This window comes from Delphinapterus leucas, chromosome 5 (assembly GCF_059928025.1).
Source record: "Delphinapterus leucas isolate spDelLeu-1000000601 "Yukka" chromosome 5, BTC_Dleu_Yukka2, whole genome shotgun sequence".
Taxonomy (NCBI): domain Eukaryota; kingdom Metazoa; phylum Chordata; class Mammalia; order Artiodactyla; family Monodontidae; genus Delphinapterus; species Delphinapterus leucas.
In genome coordinates this window covers 111,466,236-111,482,676 of record NC_143133.1, presented here as the reverse complement: position 1 = coordinate 111,482,676, position 16,441 = coordinate 111,466,236, and the positions used below count along the sequence as shown (strand labels likewise).

Here is a 16,441-nt window from a genome sequence, read left to right as displayed (position 1 = left end):
CATTTCTAAATGCCTACTCAGTGCTCTCTCTACCTTCACTCTTTCCCTTTAACACAGCAAGGTAAGGAGTGTGTGCTCAGAATACATTTATCTCAGTGATTTAAACAGGACCTTGATGTAGAAGTCAGCAATTCCCTCCAGTTAACATACTAAGTGTGTACTCTCAAATTGGGAGGGGAAGGGAGAAAAAGTGAGTGAGGAAGAGCTTTCTCTAAGTGAGGTAGACTAAGTTTGTACTCCGTTAAGTTTAATATCCTGAGCTGAGAATTGTATGCTTTTATTTTTATTTAGCATACTGCGATTACAAACTCTACTCTGCTCTGCTTATATACCCAGGACAATACTACCAGATAATCTTCTTGAATGACCATTTTCTAGCATGTTGTTCTCTTGTTTAGCACATTTAAGAACCCTGCATCATCTACAGATTCAAACTCAAACTCCTCAGCCCAGTAGTTCCAGTCTTGCAGCTTGGCCTTAAGGAAGCTTTTTATCTTTGTCTCCCACTAATGCCTCATGTTTGGATTCTCTTCTTTAGTTCACCCTTGCTGAACCTCTTCCCCTTTAATTAATTACACCACTTATCTAACAAACCATATGATGCCCCATTTTATTGGTTACTGTTTCATACATACGTATATATATCCTGCATATGCAACTAAACTGGAAGTGCCCTGAATACAATGCAAATGAGTTAATATCTTCCAATTTCTTGAGTGCTCTCTACAGGGTAGATAGTTGGTAAATACTGGCTCTCTATACGCATCATACCTTGTTGCTCTAAAATCATGTCATCACATTTATGCAGCATTTTATGCTTTCTGGTGAAATTTTATGTTCATTCTCTCAAACTCGACCTGGCCAAAACAGCACTCTTTTTTTCCTGCTCTCGTCCCAACCTATTTCTCCCCCAGCTAAGAAAATGATGCCGCCAATCGGCCAGTGGCTCATACCCCGAATCCAGACTCCTCCCTGTCCTCTCTCCACAACCTATCCACCCATGGATACTGAGAGCTCTAATTTTAATATTTATTATATTTTATATAATATGTATAATAAATATATATAATAATAAATATAATAAATATATAATATTTATTATATATTATATTATATATTATATATATTATATTTAATATATATTTAATATATATTTAATATATCCTCCATACATCCATTCCTTTCTTCTGAGCTGCTCCCTCATCACACTAGCCTCCAACCTGGTTTCCTAGTTTTCTCTCAGGCTCTTCTACTATCCATTCTTCATACAGGAGCTAGAAGAATCATTTGCAAACATAAATCAGAACCATATTACTCTCTCATTTAAATCCCTCCTGTAGCTTCCTGCAGCACTCGAAATAAAAACTGAATGCTTTACAAGCCTACAAGGCTCTGCATGACCAGGATCCTATCCATCTTTCCAACCCCAAGTCACATTATTTGTCCTCTATATCATCAGGCTTTGGCCATCATTGTCACTTTCCTGACCCTAGAAGACACCAGGCTTGTTCCAGTCCTTAAACATTTTGTTTCCTTTACCTAGAACATTCTGCCCCCAGAACTCTGCAGTCTAAATTGATCACCAGCCTGTCCTCTCAACCATTTATATCATACAGTTTTACTTCAGATCACTTATCTCTATCTTGATCATCTATTTACTTATTTATTGACAATCACACCTAGAGTGTCCTTGACGTGCAAAACTAACTTGCCAATTTTGTTCACTGCTGTTTCTCCAATACCTATGATAATTCCTGGCATATAGAAGGAGCTGAATAAATGACTTGAATAAATGAATGAATAAGTGACCTCAATTGATATCCCCACAGCGTTACTAAGCAGGCAATAAAAGTATGATTATCCTCACTTTATACACAGGGAAATTGAGGTTCAAGACTATTCAATGACTTTCCTAAAAGTCACATAGCAACTTAGGGACAAGGTCAGAGTGCAATCTTTAGGCTTTAAGTTCAGTGTTATAGTTGTTATACCATGATGCTAAAATGTGGTTAGTTTTAAACCACTTCAAATAATTTTTAAAAATCATTAAATCCTTTTAACAAACATGGCAACATTTTTAATGGGAGAAAAGACTCTAATAAAAATCTATTGCTCTATTTACAACAGTCAGGACATGGAAACAACCTAAGTGTCCATAGACAGATGAATGGATAAAGAAGATGTGGCACATACATACAATGGAATATTACTCATCCATAAAAAGAAACAAAATTGAGTTATTTGTAGTGAGGTGGTTGGACCTAGAGACTGTCATACAGAGTGAAGTCAGAAAGAGGAAAACAAACACCGTATGCTAACACATATATATGGAATCGAAAAAAAAAAATGGTTCTGAAGAACCTAGGGGCAGGATAGGAATAAAGATGCAGACGTAGAGAATGGACTTGAGGACACGAGGAGGGGGAAGGGTAAGCTGGGACGAAGTGAGAGAGTGGCATGGACATATGTACACTACCAAATGTAAAATAGCTAGCTAGTGGGAAGCAGCTGCATAGCACAGGGAGATCAGCTTGGTGCTTTGTGTCCACCTAGAGGGGTGGGATAGGGAGGGTGGGAGGGAGACGCAAGAGGGAGGAGATATGGGGATATATGTATAGCTGATTCACTTTGCTTTACAGCAGAAACTAACACACCATTGTAAAGCAATTATACTCCAATAAAGATGTTAAAAAAATAAATTAAAAAATAACATGAAAAAAATCTATTGCTAATTCAATTATCCTATCAAACATAAAACAGAACAAGGGAAAAAGTAAATGTTTGTCCCCTCTATATATTTTTCTTTCCTATGCATTTTAAAAACACATATTATAGTCAGCCAGTATCTGTATACATTTGGTAAGATATAGAACACAAAAGTTAAAGCACCCAATTGACAGCCTACATTACACACATGCACACAGACCTTACATCCTGTAGTGCCTTCCATTTTTCTCCCAACAGAAAATTGTCTCTCCTAGAACCTTATCATTTAGCAAGAGTGTATATTTTAAGATTCTTGTTATAAAATTCTTTAATGCAGTTCCTTAGTGAAACACTATCACTTTAAAGAATAATAATAATGTTAAAAGCGTTTTTATTTCCTTATATGACACATAAGCCCTTTTGTGTACAGTTACCACAGAAATAATAATGTTACTAAAGATACCCCATTAAAAGTGGACCCTTCAAAATATTTAAACATACCCTTTTAAAAGCCATTCATTGATGGGTGTGATTGACAAAAGCTGAAGAAGAAGCCATATTGCTGCTGGGAAGAATGCAAGTGTAAAGATCTGAATAAAAAGATGTAGTTTTATATGCACCAAAGCACTTGTCAGCTCCTGTGAAAATGAAGGACACAAAATAACAAAGGTAAGAAAACTATTTCTGAAGACAGACTGCTACCAAAACAACATCACATGAATTAGGTTTTTTTTTTAATTGAGATATAATTGACATATAACATTATATTAATTTTAGGTATACAACATGAAGATTCATTGTGTATACTGCAAAATGATCACCACAATAAGTCTAGTTAATATCCATCAATGTGGAGTTATTTCAGAGCTAAAATTTTTACCTATAAGCATATGCATAAGAGAAAGACTTTAGGAAAAAAAGAAGTTAAAAAAAAAGTTGTTCATGATAATTATAAAGTATTTTTCTATAAAATTTCTGAAGCATTCTAATTTCTTTCAAATACAGTATACCCCAACAATTCAGATTTGTAAAATTCTGGAACAGGACTAAGCTACCTACCTTTACACTAGTAGAGATTTCAGAATTGTTGATACTGCAAACAAACTATTTAAAACAAAATCTTGTTTAAAAATTTTGGCAGGACCTAGAATTTTAATTAAATTTGACAATTAACCTCTACTCATTACACCAGACCTAGCAAGGCCTCAATTTGGCAAGATGTTACTAAATCTACACACAAATCATAATTTTTAAAAATGTTTTCCCCAACAATATTCTACATTTCAAAAGGGATTTTTTTCCCAAAATCTACTCACTAGATTTCTTTATTAACGTTTACTGAATAGCAGCTCTGTGCCACGCTCTGAGCTTGTCACTTTATGTATGTTATCTCATTTAATCCTGACAACAACCCAGTTAGGAAGATATTATTATCCCTATTGTACTGATGAGGAAATTGAGATTGAGAGTGAAGCCCAGAATCAAACCCATTTCTGGCATTCTATCAAACCCACTCACTCCTGCTTCTCCCACCATGTCACACCGCTGCCCCAGGAGAGAAAAGATTTGCATGAATCATGACACACCAGGCACATATCGTAAGTCTCACAGCTAAAAAGGGATACTTGGTAAACTTTGGGATTTCAATATGTACAAACCAACAAGTGTTTACATTTGAATTTCTGTGAGTTATGTGGTTATTCAGCAAAAATAAAACAAATTCAGAAAGTAGTAGAATATAAAACATGCAGGCAGTCATTAAACACATTCAAAGTTGCCGGAGATTCACTGGTTTATAAACATAGCACTGTCATGTCCCCCACCTCCCTTAGTTCAAGTAAGTCATGAACTAGCCTCAGAGACATTAGCCAAAGTTCATGGTGTAATAAACAGTAAGTTAATGCAGACTCATTCACTGGTCACCACTTTCTGCAATCTGTCTCATCAGTTCCCACCATTAATCTCCCTTCATGTTACACAGCAGTTCCAGTTTAATCACAATACGTCCCTAATGGCATCTATGGAACTTCTGGAAATCTGGGTCTAATGCAGGACAACTGGGAAACACTGTGCAGACTGGAAGCCACACTGGGTCCATGGATCAGAGCTAACATAAAAGGAGCCATCTTTACAATGAAACAGAAATTGCACCCCAGAGAAAACTTGAGCACCAGCAGTTCCAAGAATTCTCAGCAGTCTTGAAACCAAATCTCACGCAAATACACTCAGAGGCATTCTTAAATACCAAATGAATATCAGTGGGTTTTTTATTTTCAAAAAATGAAAATAAAATGATTAGCCAGAAGGCAGTACAAAGGCATTTGCATACACTTCTCATAGGAATATAAAACGCTGTAACTTTTCTGAAAAGTAATTTGGGAGAATATCTCAAGGACTATAATAGGATTCATACTCTTGGACCCCGAAATTTTATGTCTAGGCATTTCTCCTAAGGATATAAAAAGTGGTTACAAGCATTTATATATAGAATTGGTTGATAGTCACAGCATTATCTATTACAGTAAAATCTGGAAACAACTTATATGTCCAAAAGTGAGGAAATAACTAAATAACTTAAGGTAGCAACAGAGTGTTAAGAGCTATTAGAAACTATGTTAAAACTGTGTAGACAAGGATGTAGAAGTTCAGGGTCTCTCCCTACTTAACCAACAGGTGTCTCACTGGCACAGCCTACGTAGACCAACCTAGCAACTCATTCCTTCAGGCGGCAAACATTTATCCAGCACCTGCCTCCTTTCTAGGTACTTGGACTATTTCTCACAACTCAAACTTCACATATCATCTGACCCAGCAATCCTACTTCAAGGAATTAATCCTTCATACATATTCCCAAATGTAGGAAATGACATATTTTTAGGTTATCCTTTGCAGAATGTTTATAATAGCAAAACCCCATAAGTTACCTAAATGCCATTCAAGAGAAGATGAGGAAAATATATCAAGACACATTCAAAAATGGAATATTTTTCAGCATCCAAAAAGAAACAGGGAGTTTTTTATGTGTTGATATGAAAAAACCTCCAAGATATGTGTTTTGAGTAAAATAAGGTAAGGTGGCAAACGGTATAAAACACCCCAGTTTGACAGGGGCGGGGGGTGATACACATATGTATGTTTTGCATAGAATATCTCCAGAAAGACACACAGAAACTGTTAACATTGGTTGTCTCCAGAGATGAGAACTGAATATTTAGTAGAGGGGTAAAAAGAAGACTTCTCATCGTATATACTTTTGTACCTTTTGATTTATGTTCATAAAAGTAAATAAAATATAAATTATCTTATTTTCAAATATGAAGAAAAATTAAATGAAATATATTACATGGAAAATTACTATTATACACTGTCACGTATTAAAAATAAAATTGTATGTGTGTATGTATGTGTATATTTATGCAAGTATGTGTATACATACATACACATATATACATATATACAATTTTTTAAGTATTTTATTTTTAAAGTAGTCTCTATATAAAAAATGCATTTAGGGAAAAAAGGGCTAAAATACACACAAATGTTAACAGCAGTTATTTTTATTCTTTCTAATCTTTCTACATGGGGAAAGACTACTTTTGTAATCATGAAAAAAGTTATAAAAAGTAAAATGTAGTTAGAAAACACTAGGTGATCTGAAAAATGACAGTAGAAACAACTGATATTGTATCAAAATAATGGAACAGTAAAGAACCCAGCAAAATGAATCACAAGGGGCCACTATGTTGGGTCCTCAGGGGCTTCTTAACAACAGGGAAATAACAGACATGAAGTGTTTCCAAGAAAGATTTTCAAGACTGTCACAAAAACCCAGTGTTCTATATTTTCTATACCTTCTTCATACAACCTTAAAGATAAAATAAGCTTGCACTGGAAAAGAAAAAGCAAGTAAACACTATAAAATTCAAAATAGTATTATTCCATACATATCCATGTAGAATTGAGGGCCACATACTCAAATAAATACCATCATGAATAACTGAAGAGTTGATTCCACATGACATCTTATTTATTCACATGTAATACAGGTCGAATCCTATTAAAATAAACTTAAGGAGATACTCCACATACCAGGGCCTCACTGACAGCATCAAGAATTGCTTAAAATCAGAGGCTCTGACTGGGACTTAGAAATATTTTCATTACATACCAATTTCCCTCCTAACCCTTATTTGACCTTTATTGGATTTGCTTTCTGAGGGTCAGCCTCATAGCTCTGGGCTGGAAACAAGCGGCAAGAACCTCAATTTTAGAATTTGCTGTATTTATTTCTAAGCTGATGGGATTTTTAAACAATGATCTGTTTAGGAAAATAAAGGAAAGCCGGTATATTCTGGCCTAGTGGGGATCCTTTTCACGCCCTGAGTTTCCTGCTCATCTTTGCTTCTGTCCCGAGCCAAGTACAAGTGCACAAGGTGGCAGTGCCTTGTGGTCACAGGTGCTAAACAGGTACTTGTTTAAATGAGATTGGTCTTGTAACAGTCTCTTAAGTAACAAATCCTCTGAAACTGTAGATTTGAAGTTCGCTAAATATGAAATATATTTCGAATGTGACCTTATTTCGTTTCACTACAACAAAATTTCAGAAACCACTTCAACAGGTATGTCACAAACTAGAAATCAACAGTCATAAAACCGAAGACTTAGCATTAAATCTTTTCAGCATGAAGTATTAACACAGTCCTTTATAACTTTAATAAATGAACAAAACAAATTTTAGAATACACATCATTACATCAATGTATAAGTAATACTACATGAAATGTTCACTATAAATCAAACTTGAGCGGGGCCAATGTAAATGCTTTCAAATAAACGCAAGTTAATTATAACCTACAGTCTCCTGTGCGCAAAAATGCACTGTTCCAGGACCTAACAGGATACAAAAATAGTAGTCCCAGCTGAAATTAGTTTGTTAACTAGAAAACAAATTGTTACAATCTTGTTATTGAAACAAGACTGTTAACTAGAAAACAAATAACAAGAAGTTCACTGCCTCCTAACTTACAACTGTTTGGTTGCCCCGGAAATTAACAGGGCTTAGAGATGGTTTAACATTACAGAATGATGCAATCTAGGGCATCTTAAGTTAAACGGATCTTGAAAATGACTTAACGTTGTATTAGCTTGAAAAGGGCCTTTAATATGGAAGAAGTGGCTTTGATGGCTATTTAGATACCACAATAAAGCACAGGATCAAGGCATTTCAGCGTTAGATCCCAATTAGCTGGATGATTCTGAAGGTTTCCTAGGTGCTTACAGAAGAATTCGGTCCTTAGAGAAATGCTGGTAAGTATGACCTTCTTCCTTCTTCAACTCCTGCATCCCGCAAAGTTGGCTGCTTGACAGAAGAGCATTAAGCAAGAAGCTAAAGGAGTGAGAGAATCAAATCTTGCCAGATTTCCCATGGCATAAAGAACAGCTGTAGCCATTAAGCAGCCACCAGGGGACGTAGTTAGAGCAACGTCCCAAGTAGAGGACTTGGGTAAGGCAGCTGCTCCACAAAGAGCATCAGCAAAGGCCAGCAGGAAGACCTCCAGGGAAGCTCAGTCCAGCACCACAGGAGTGGCAACTATCTTTCTGTATCACTGGGTCCCATATTTGAGAACCAAAAGGAGAACTCAGGCGTTGACAGAAAAAGCCTGTGCCCCCTTAAGCACTAATCATAGTCCTTTATTGCAATATAATTTCCAAAAACCAGAATTCAACATATTTAGGAAATCTTGTTCTATGTCAGTTTTCAAAAGAGCAAGTAATTAGTGAGAAGATTTCAAATTCTTGAGACAAAATTTCTCAGACACTATATGGGGATCCCATTTACATCAAAAATGCCCCATTGATAAGATTTATACCAACCTGACAACTACAGAATACATAAATTTAGTAAAACCATGCTTTTTCCACGTCACTACTAGGATGGTCAAAGAAGAAGGTAACTAAATTTGGTCTTCATTCAAAGCACACTTCAAAGAAAATAAACTTAAAATAAATAAAGGCAAGACATAATGCTGAAACAAATTGTACAGCCATTTCTAAAAAAACCCAAAATCCTGACATAGTAAGATTTCCCTATCTACATAAGAATAAGCATCTTAGAATGACAACTTTAGAAACTCAATGTAATTTCTTCAAAAGTAAATAGGTATTTTCTCCTCTTTTTTTCTTCTACTACAATTCAAAAGAGAATCACAAATTCTACTCATTCCTCTCTTGGATGTAAAAATGCCTGGATTTGTTTAATTCTATAAGAATCCCATATTTAGTGACACCTAGAAAAGTAAATAACATTACCTGTGTGTCTTCATAATAGACTGTGGCTTAGTATGAAAAATACCAGAATTTCTCTTAAAACATTTATTAATATGTAACAGATATACCAGCAAAGAATATACTTTTAAAAAAATTAGTTAAAAATTATAACATAACAAGCATCACTTGAGCAGCATAAGTCCTGGAAGCAAAAGATGATCGACAAGTTATGGAAACCTAACTAAACATCAATAACTCCAGTGAGCCTCAGTGCCACTAGAGTGACCACCACAATCTGAGGAAGACCTGAAGTAGATGTTTCAGTTCAGTTGTTGTACTGAAAACATAACCACTATAAACACACCCTTATTCTCCACGCCACCCAGCTATGCAGTATCTATAATATATAGGTACAAAACGCAAGTCCTTTGCTGCAGTCCAAGTTCTCTTCTGTGATAGTGAAGCCTCAGACTGTACCTACACACGGCTTTACAAAAGGAATCTGAAATTTCAAAAGAGTAAGCACGAATTAAATTTTTCTCCCTGCTTTTCATGTGCCCCATAGTTGACAGTACCTCCGTATTTAATGATAATCCACTGTTAAAGAATATTGTTGCGACAGCAATGTAGGAGACAGTTATTTCTGGCATCAGTGGTCCTAAAGAGAGAGAAATGAGTCACTGTTAGATAGGCATTTCCTGTAGATAACTTGACATGAAAGGAGAATCCACTGGAGGAGAATAAACGGTACTTTAAATCTCGGTGTCACCGCTAATATACTAATGTCCTGACAGAGTTAAGTGTTTGCTGTGATGCAGCCTAACTCCAGAGGATTTTCCAGATAGGCGAAGACCACGGTTGTCCAGTGCAGCACAGTATCCTCAGAGCAGAAAAATGAAAATAAATGCTGCTCTCACACGAGAGAGCAAATAGGCCGCATCCTTCCATATTAGGTCCTCTAATTTTATCTGCCATAGTAAATGTCAGCCCTGCCGACATTTTGATTTCTGCATTCTAGCCACCAGAGTAAGTTCTGGGAAAAAAAAATTTCTGTTGTTTTAAGCCACCCAGTTTGTGGTAATTTATTCTGGCAGCGCCAGGAAATGAACACACTCCCTCAAGCCAAACAACAGGACCATATCATGGTTCCTCCATTGCCTGTAATCCTCCACCATTCCAATAGATACTGCTCAGCAAATAAGACCAAGCTGGGGAAAAATCACCACTCAGTCAGTCAACAAATATTCACTGAGCAACCACAAGGCTACATTTTAGGCATTTGTAGCACATCAGTGAATAAAAGAAACAAAGAGCTCCTCAAACACTGCAATACCTAAGTGTCCATCAACAGATGAATGGATAAAGAAGATGTGGCACATATATACAATGGAGTATTACTCAGCCATAAAAAGAAACGAAATTGAGTTATTTGTAGTGAGGTGGATGGACTTAGAGTCTGTCATACAGAGTGAAGTAAGTCAGAAAGAGAAAAACAAATACCGTATGCTAACACATATAAGAAAAAAAATCTAACGAAAAAAAAAAAAGGTCATGAAGAACCTAGGGGTAAGATGGGAATAAAGACATAGACCTACTAAAGCATGGACTTGAGGATATGGGGAGGGGGAAGGGTACGCTGTGACAAAGTGAGAGAGAGGCATGGACATATATACTACCAAACGTAAAATAGATAGCTAGTGGGAAGCAGCCGCATAGCACAGGGAGGTCAGCTCAGTGCTTTGTGACCACCTAGAGGGGTGGTATAGGGAAGGTGGGAGGGAGGGAGACGCAAGAGGGAAGAGATATGGGAACATATGTATACATATAACTGATACACTTTGTTATAAAGCAGAAACTAACACACCATTGTAAAGCAATTATACTGCAATAAAGATGTTAAAAAAATGATAATCAAGTTTGGGGATCTTGAGTTCTATAGTGGAGACTATAGTTAATAATACCATTTTGTATACAGTAGATCTTAAATGTTCTTATTATAACAACAAAAAAATGGTAATTATGTGAGGTGAAGGATGTGTTAACTAACTTGATTGTGGTAATCATTATGTATATCTAAAATCATCACATTGTACACCTTAAACTTATTCAATGTTATATGTTAATTATATCTCAATAAAGCTGGAAAAAAGAAAAAAAATACACTGCAATACATTCTTTTAGATACCTGGCATTTACTCAAATCATTTTGCTATGATCTGAGAAAAGGCAGCAAAAGGGAGAAGGTAGGGGAAGAGGCATTACACTTCAGGGCAGTGAAAGTGGTTGAAAAACTTAAAAAGAAGTACATTTTTCCCCCCATACTTGTGAGTGAATCTGTCTCAGCTGCTCACACTTCAAAATAATATTTCCTCAAAAGCTGAGGAAGGTCATTCAGGAGCAGATTTGAATGTCAAGGAATCTGGCTTGTTTTAGTAAATGCCTTCCAGGAATTTTTAATATCCTGTTTGTTTTTTTTCAAACTCATATCCTTTTTCTTTTCCTCCAACCCCTTGCTTTTTGTGAGACCCATTTTTGTCAACTGTGCTGCCATCCACAATGGTACCCCAGATTTTCTCTATAGGGCGGGTTATAGTTAGCAGTATATTTGCAAGCAAGAGCTAGGTGATGCATCCAAAGATGCATCTCCATAGCAAGCACATGGCATTGACTTAGACCACATGTTTCTTTGGGGCAGCTAAAGCATCTACCTTAGTTAGCCAACATCTGGATTTTTTAAGAAGGTAACTCTTCCTACACTCCATGCACATATATATATAAATACACATGGTAGCTATTAACTAACTGGCATAATTCAGTGGAATGATTCCTTAATTTGAATGTCTTAAATCCTAGAGACAGGGTATACTGTTTATTTTTATATTGTTTTTTGTATTAGATGCACATCCAAATAACTAATCCATGAAAGGACCTGGTGAGGCTCTTCCAGGGCTACCTACAATGTACCTTTTTAAAAGGGAAGGAGGAATTAATTCTTATCTGGGGAAACCTAAGGCCCCTTTGAGACAGCTGCTAATGGATCGCCCACGGTGTGAATGCAGAACTAGAAGCAGGCAGGGCTGAAATAAAAAACTGGTAAATATTTGCACAGAGGTGAGAGTTGAAACTACGCTATGAAATGGTATGTGGCCCCTCTCCAAGGTAATGATTATATCCTCCAAGTCATGAAAATAACCAGATTCAGATCTTGAGAAGGCTACAAAGCACAAAGTGGAAATATAAGTTTTAACTCTTCCTTAAACCAAAGCAAAAAAAAAAAAAGTTTATCAGTGAAAATGGAATGGAGTAGCAACATCAAAAGAAAAATTGGCCGTAAAAAATGAAGCAATTTTGGGACTTCAAACCCACGCTTTTTAATGTGGGAGTGGAGTGTGGGGAAAGAAGACGAGCTGGAATGTTTAGGAATGCAAGGAACTATTACCGTTTCATCAAATCTACTTATCTAGTAAATTTCACTCCTAAACCTAATCTAAGGTATTCATGCTAATATTCTTAAGTTTATACAGTAGCATGTTTCTGGTTATGTTTTCTTAATGCAAAAATGAAGCAATTTCCTTCTTAGGATTTATGTCTTAATTAATGGCAAAGATTTCAGTTAAGATGCAGGTAGAAATGAGACGCTTAATCTGTACTTCCAAAGAAGTAAGCCTTTCTCTTGGAGAATGAATGGCACAGTGTTGAACTCTGGTAAACTCTAAGATGTGCATAGCTCAGGGCTCCCCTGTGTGGAAATGAAACAGAGTATCTACACTTCAGGATCTAAAATTTACATCTCCTGTGGCTCTTTACTTTCAACCTTCTATATACTTTAAAATGAAATGTAACTGAGTAAAAAGAACAGGGAACTAAAAATTAAATTTTCCATGCTAGTACCTGTTAACACTTTTTCCCATATGGAAAGTCATTCAACTTCTCTCACTTCAGGGTTCCCACCTCTATAAATTTCCTGCCATACATAACTCACCCACTGGCTATAAAGATTGTTTTTTAAGGGAGGGCAGAGCAAAGGTGTGATCCTTTAAGTGTAGAAGTCTTACACTTCAAAATAGAGTCATTAAGGTATTGATCCAGGTAAAGGTGAAGTGAGCATCTTAAGTTGAAAACAATCAAAACCTTCTACTGAAGAGAAAAGAAAGTCTAGAAAACTGTTCGACTGAAAATTGTTCAGTCAATGTGAGCACATGAAAAATGCACACGCATTCTAGTGTACAGACCCCAAAATGGAACTTCTGACTAAAAGTGACAAGCAAAAAGAGATGCTTTAGATCATTCTGTAGAGCAGAAGAGGACAGACCACTTTCAGCCACCATTACTCTCCTTGTTCCTAGATTTTTGTTGTTTTAACTGATGGGGTCAAAGTGTTATTTGGTACTATTAGGAAGTTTGTTTTTATTGAAGAAGTTTTACAGGTGGGAAGGTCAACTGAAGTACCAAGAACTTAGCCTGACAGCTTATATAAGACAGCTTATATAAGAAATCCCAAACAATTGTTTGTTTAACTGTTGTTTTTAGAAACAGTAACTTTTACACTTGGACAGATCTCAAAAAATCACATGAATACACGGTTGTCTAATATTACCTGATTCTGCTTCTTTTGGCCTAAAACTCAGGGCATGGAAACCGTCTTTATTACAGAGAGACTTTCTTTATAATGGTTATTCATTTTTAGTGATTTTTGCCAAGAATATTTGGATGGATGCTGCAACTGGTATGAAATAAGGGGGAATCCTGGTCCCCAGTCCTTCCTCTTCCCTAAGCTAGCTAACCTGACCTAGGGTGAGTCACCTGACCTGAGGTCTCCGTATCTTCAGCTGTAAAAGAAGCATGTTAGCTTAAAATAAAGTTCCCTCAGCTCTTAACAGTCTCCTCTTTTATAATTAAACAAACGAACTCTCCTAGATTAATGGCATAAGGACTAGTGAAAGTGGGAAACAATATTTCTAAGATACAATAATTCCCAAAACTTCAAGAAGCAGAGTCTGAGGGAACAAATCAGATTACAGAATCCATCTCACACAGGCCACTGTGGGGAAGCCCTAGGGAAATGATTCACCAATCAACAGCTCTCCTTCCCACTGAGCAGACCAGGAATATAAGAGAAAAGGAATTTTACCAAACCTAGTCTCTGCAGGTCTCAACTTAAAGATCACACATCACCTGTGATTTCACCTTAACACTGAGCGAATCAGAGACCTAACCCTAGAAGCTATAAAGTCTGCAAGTGAAGCTAGTGAAATCTACATTCCAGATCACCACAAAGATGCTCTCTAACATTCTTACTACCTGGCTAGCTGCAGGGACAGGGAACTCATTGGACAGTACCTAAATACCAACCTTCACAAGTTTCCCCAAAGCTCACAGAGAAACTATGTCAAACGAGAAACTGGTATCTTCAGCAGGGTAACCCCAAACAGCTTTACTCTCACAGTTACCCACCCTCCACATTTTGTACTAAGTTGAACATAGAAGAACATAAAATAAACCAAAAAGTTTGAATCCCCACTACCTTTGTCCAAAAAATTCCTTTTAAATGTTCTCTGAAGCTACCTCTAAATGGACGTATTGAGGGTAGAGGGTAGAAGGAACCACTGTTTTCCTGAGAGATCATTTCATTCAATTCCATCATGTTTGAACAAAAAGGTTCAAATAACTTCAAATATCCTCCTGACAGCTTCCTAGCATAAAGATTGTGTGTGCTCACTTCGGTTCTTATCTGTCCTTGCATGTGTAAAACCTGTCAATAAGCGTGAAAACTGCTAAACAAGGTCAAACAGACAATGAACTGAAGAAATTCAATTAATGTTAATGAAAAGTGGGACATGATTGTCTAAGGGTGGGAGGAGGGGGTCGGGGGGGCATGAAAGGCTAACGGTATTTCCAGTCGTTTCCACCAATGCCCATCCACACATGACAAGGATCCCACAATTCAGAGATCTGGGTGTGATTTTTAGCCCACCTACATTTCCTTGCCAAAATACACACTACACATGGTCTAACACAGCCTGGATCTGTGAGACTGCTAAAGGTAGCAATTGAGTCCCGGCAGCACACGGAAGCAGTTGAGTGCAACGTGTCAGTCGGTTTGAGAGTTTGTGGAGCGGCAGGAACTGCAGCAAATCATCACCCTCCAACATGTGGGCCAACAAATCTGAGTTGGAAGAGGAATGGGTGTCCCTTTTTCTTCCCCCACTCCTTTTTTTTTTTTAACGTGGGGGAGGGGAGTGTCGGAAACAGACAGGGTAATGGTGTCCACTCCAAGATAGATAAGGAACTCCTGGCAACCTAGCGTCCCTTGGGATAGGATGCTACTTTGAAGGCAAATAAGTTTCATTCTCGGTAACCTCACTCCTTGACACTAAGGAAACTCATTGATTGTTCGCGGAAAAGGCAACCTGCGTTCAAAGTCCCTCGCCCCATTCCTAATTATAAATCCTCTCTAGGGCTGGCAAATTAAAAAACCAGCAAGAGGGCCAAAAGACACCTTGGACTGGTCGGTGCCCCTAAGAGAGGCAGACACTCCCCAATTCCGGTCTCCTCTCCTTCCCAAGACTCGCAAATTAGTTCTGAAGTGGGAATCGCAGTGGAGCATACGCAGAGGTGCAGCACTTACCCCCATTCACCCCTATGGACGGTTCCAGCTTTGCTCCGGCGATCGCCAATACTATTCCAATCATGAACCATTCTTTCCTCATTCTCTCCAGTAGCCTCATGTTTGTTAGGGTGGGTGGGTTTTGTTTATTTGTTTGGCTTTTTTTCTTTTTAAGCTGCTATCGCTTAATCCCCGGGGCGTCTCCACACTTTCCACGGTCCCACCTGACATGCAGCAGAGCAAGTCAAATTGCTACTTGTAAATTAAAGACCGGGGGGTTGCTCCTGCTGCTTTGAGGAGGGCTGCGAGTAGTAGTATCCAGTGACAGGAGAGTCTCACTGAGCGCCGCCATCACTACCGTGCGCCTACTAATAGACGCGCAAAAGCCACCGCGACTCCGGCTGCGCCTCCCAGCCCTCTGAAGCGGACGTTTGGGCCAGGCCGACAGGCGCAAGCGATCGAGGAAGGGAAGCTGGCCGCCGAGTAGGGCTGACAGACTCGCCACCGTCAAGACCTGTGGAACCTTAGGAATAACAGGGGCGGGGAGTGGCGTGAGGCGCCACAGCCTCCTAGCTCTATCAAGGGTCCGGCTCCAACAAACCTTTAGACACAGCCCCCCGCGCCCCTGGAATACATCCATGGAGAGACTCTTTTTGGCTTCGCCTTGAGCCTGCGGTAAAGGCTAGCGTGCGCTTGGGGCAGGGATTTCTCTGTCGGCAGCTGCGGCGGCGGGGTACAGGTTTTTTTTGGTGGCGAGCTTCTTCGAAGCATTACGACGCTTCCTCGACGCCGGCGTTGACGTGTACGCAGCGGGGGAGGGGAGGCCGCTCTCGGTCTCCTAGTCCCGGCCGGAGCCTCTGG

At 38.2% G+C, this 16,441-nt stretch overlaps 1 protein-coding gene across 4 annotated transcripts in view; it reads right to left on the bottom strand.

Annotated features, from left to right (window-relative positions):
- Positions 1-15,959, bottom strand: part of SLC10A7 (solute carrier family 10 member 7) — a 250,116-nt gene extending 234,157 nt beyond the window's left edge. For 2 of the 4 annotated variants that reach the window (XM_022599741.3, XM_022599743.3), the window contains exons 1-3: positions 15,602-15,947; positions 9,549-9,631; positions 3,208-3,344 (exon numbers count right to left, since the gene is read on the bottom strand). In XM_022599741.3, the coding sequence (XP_022455449.1) occupies positions 3,208-3,344; positions 9,549-9,631; positions 15,602-15,701 (320 nt within the window). In that variant the 5' untranslated portion in view covers positions 15,702-15,947. Of the gene's footprint in view, positions 1-3,207; positions 3,345-9,548; positions 9,632-15,601 lie in introns of all 4 variants that reach the window. The other 2 variants (XM_022599742.3, XM_022599744.3) reach the window with 2 other exon arrangements.
- Between the last annotated feature and the right edge of the window lie 482 nt (positions 15,960-16,441).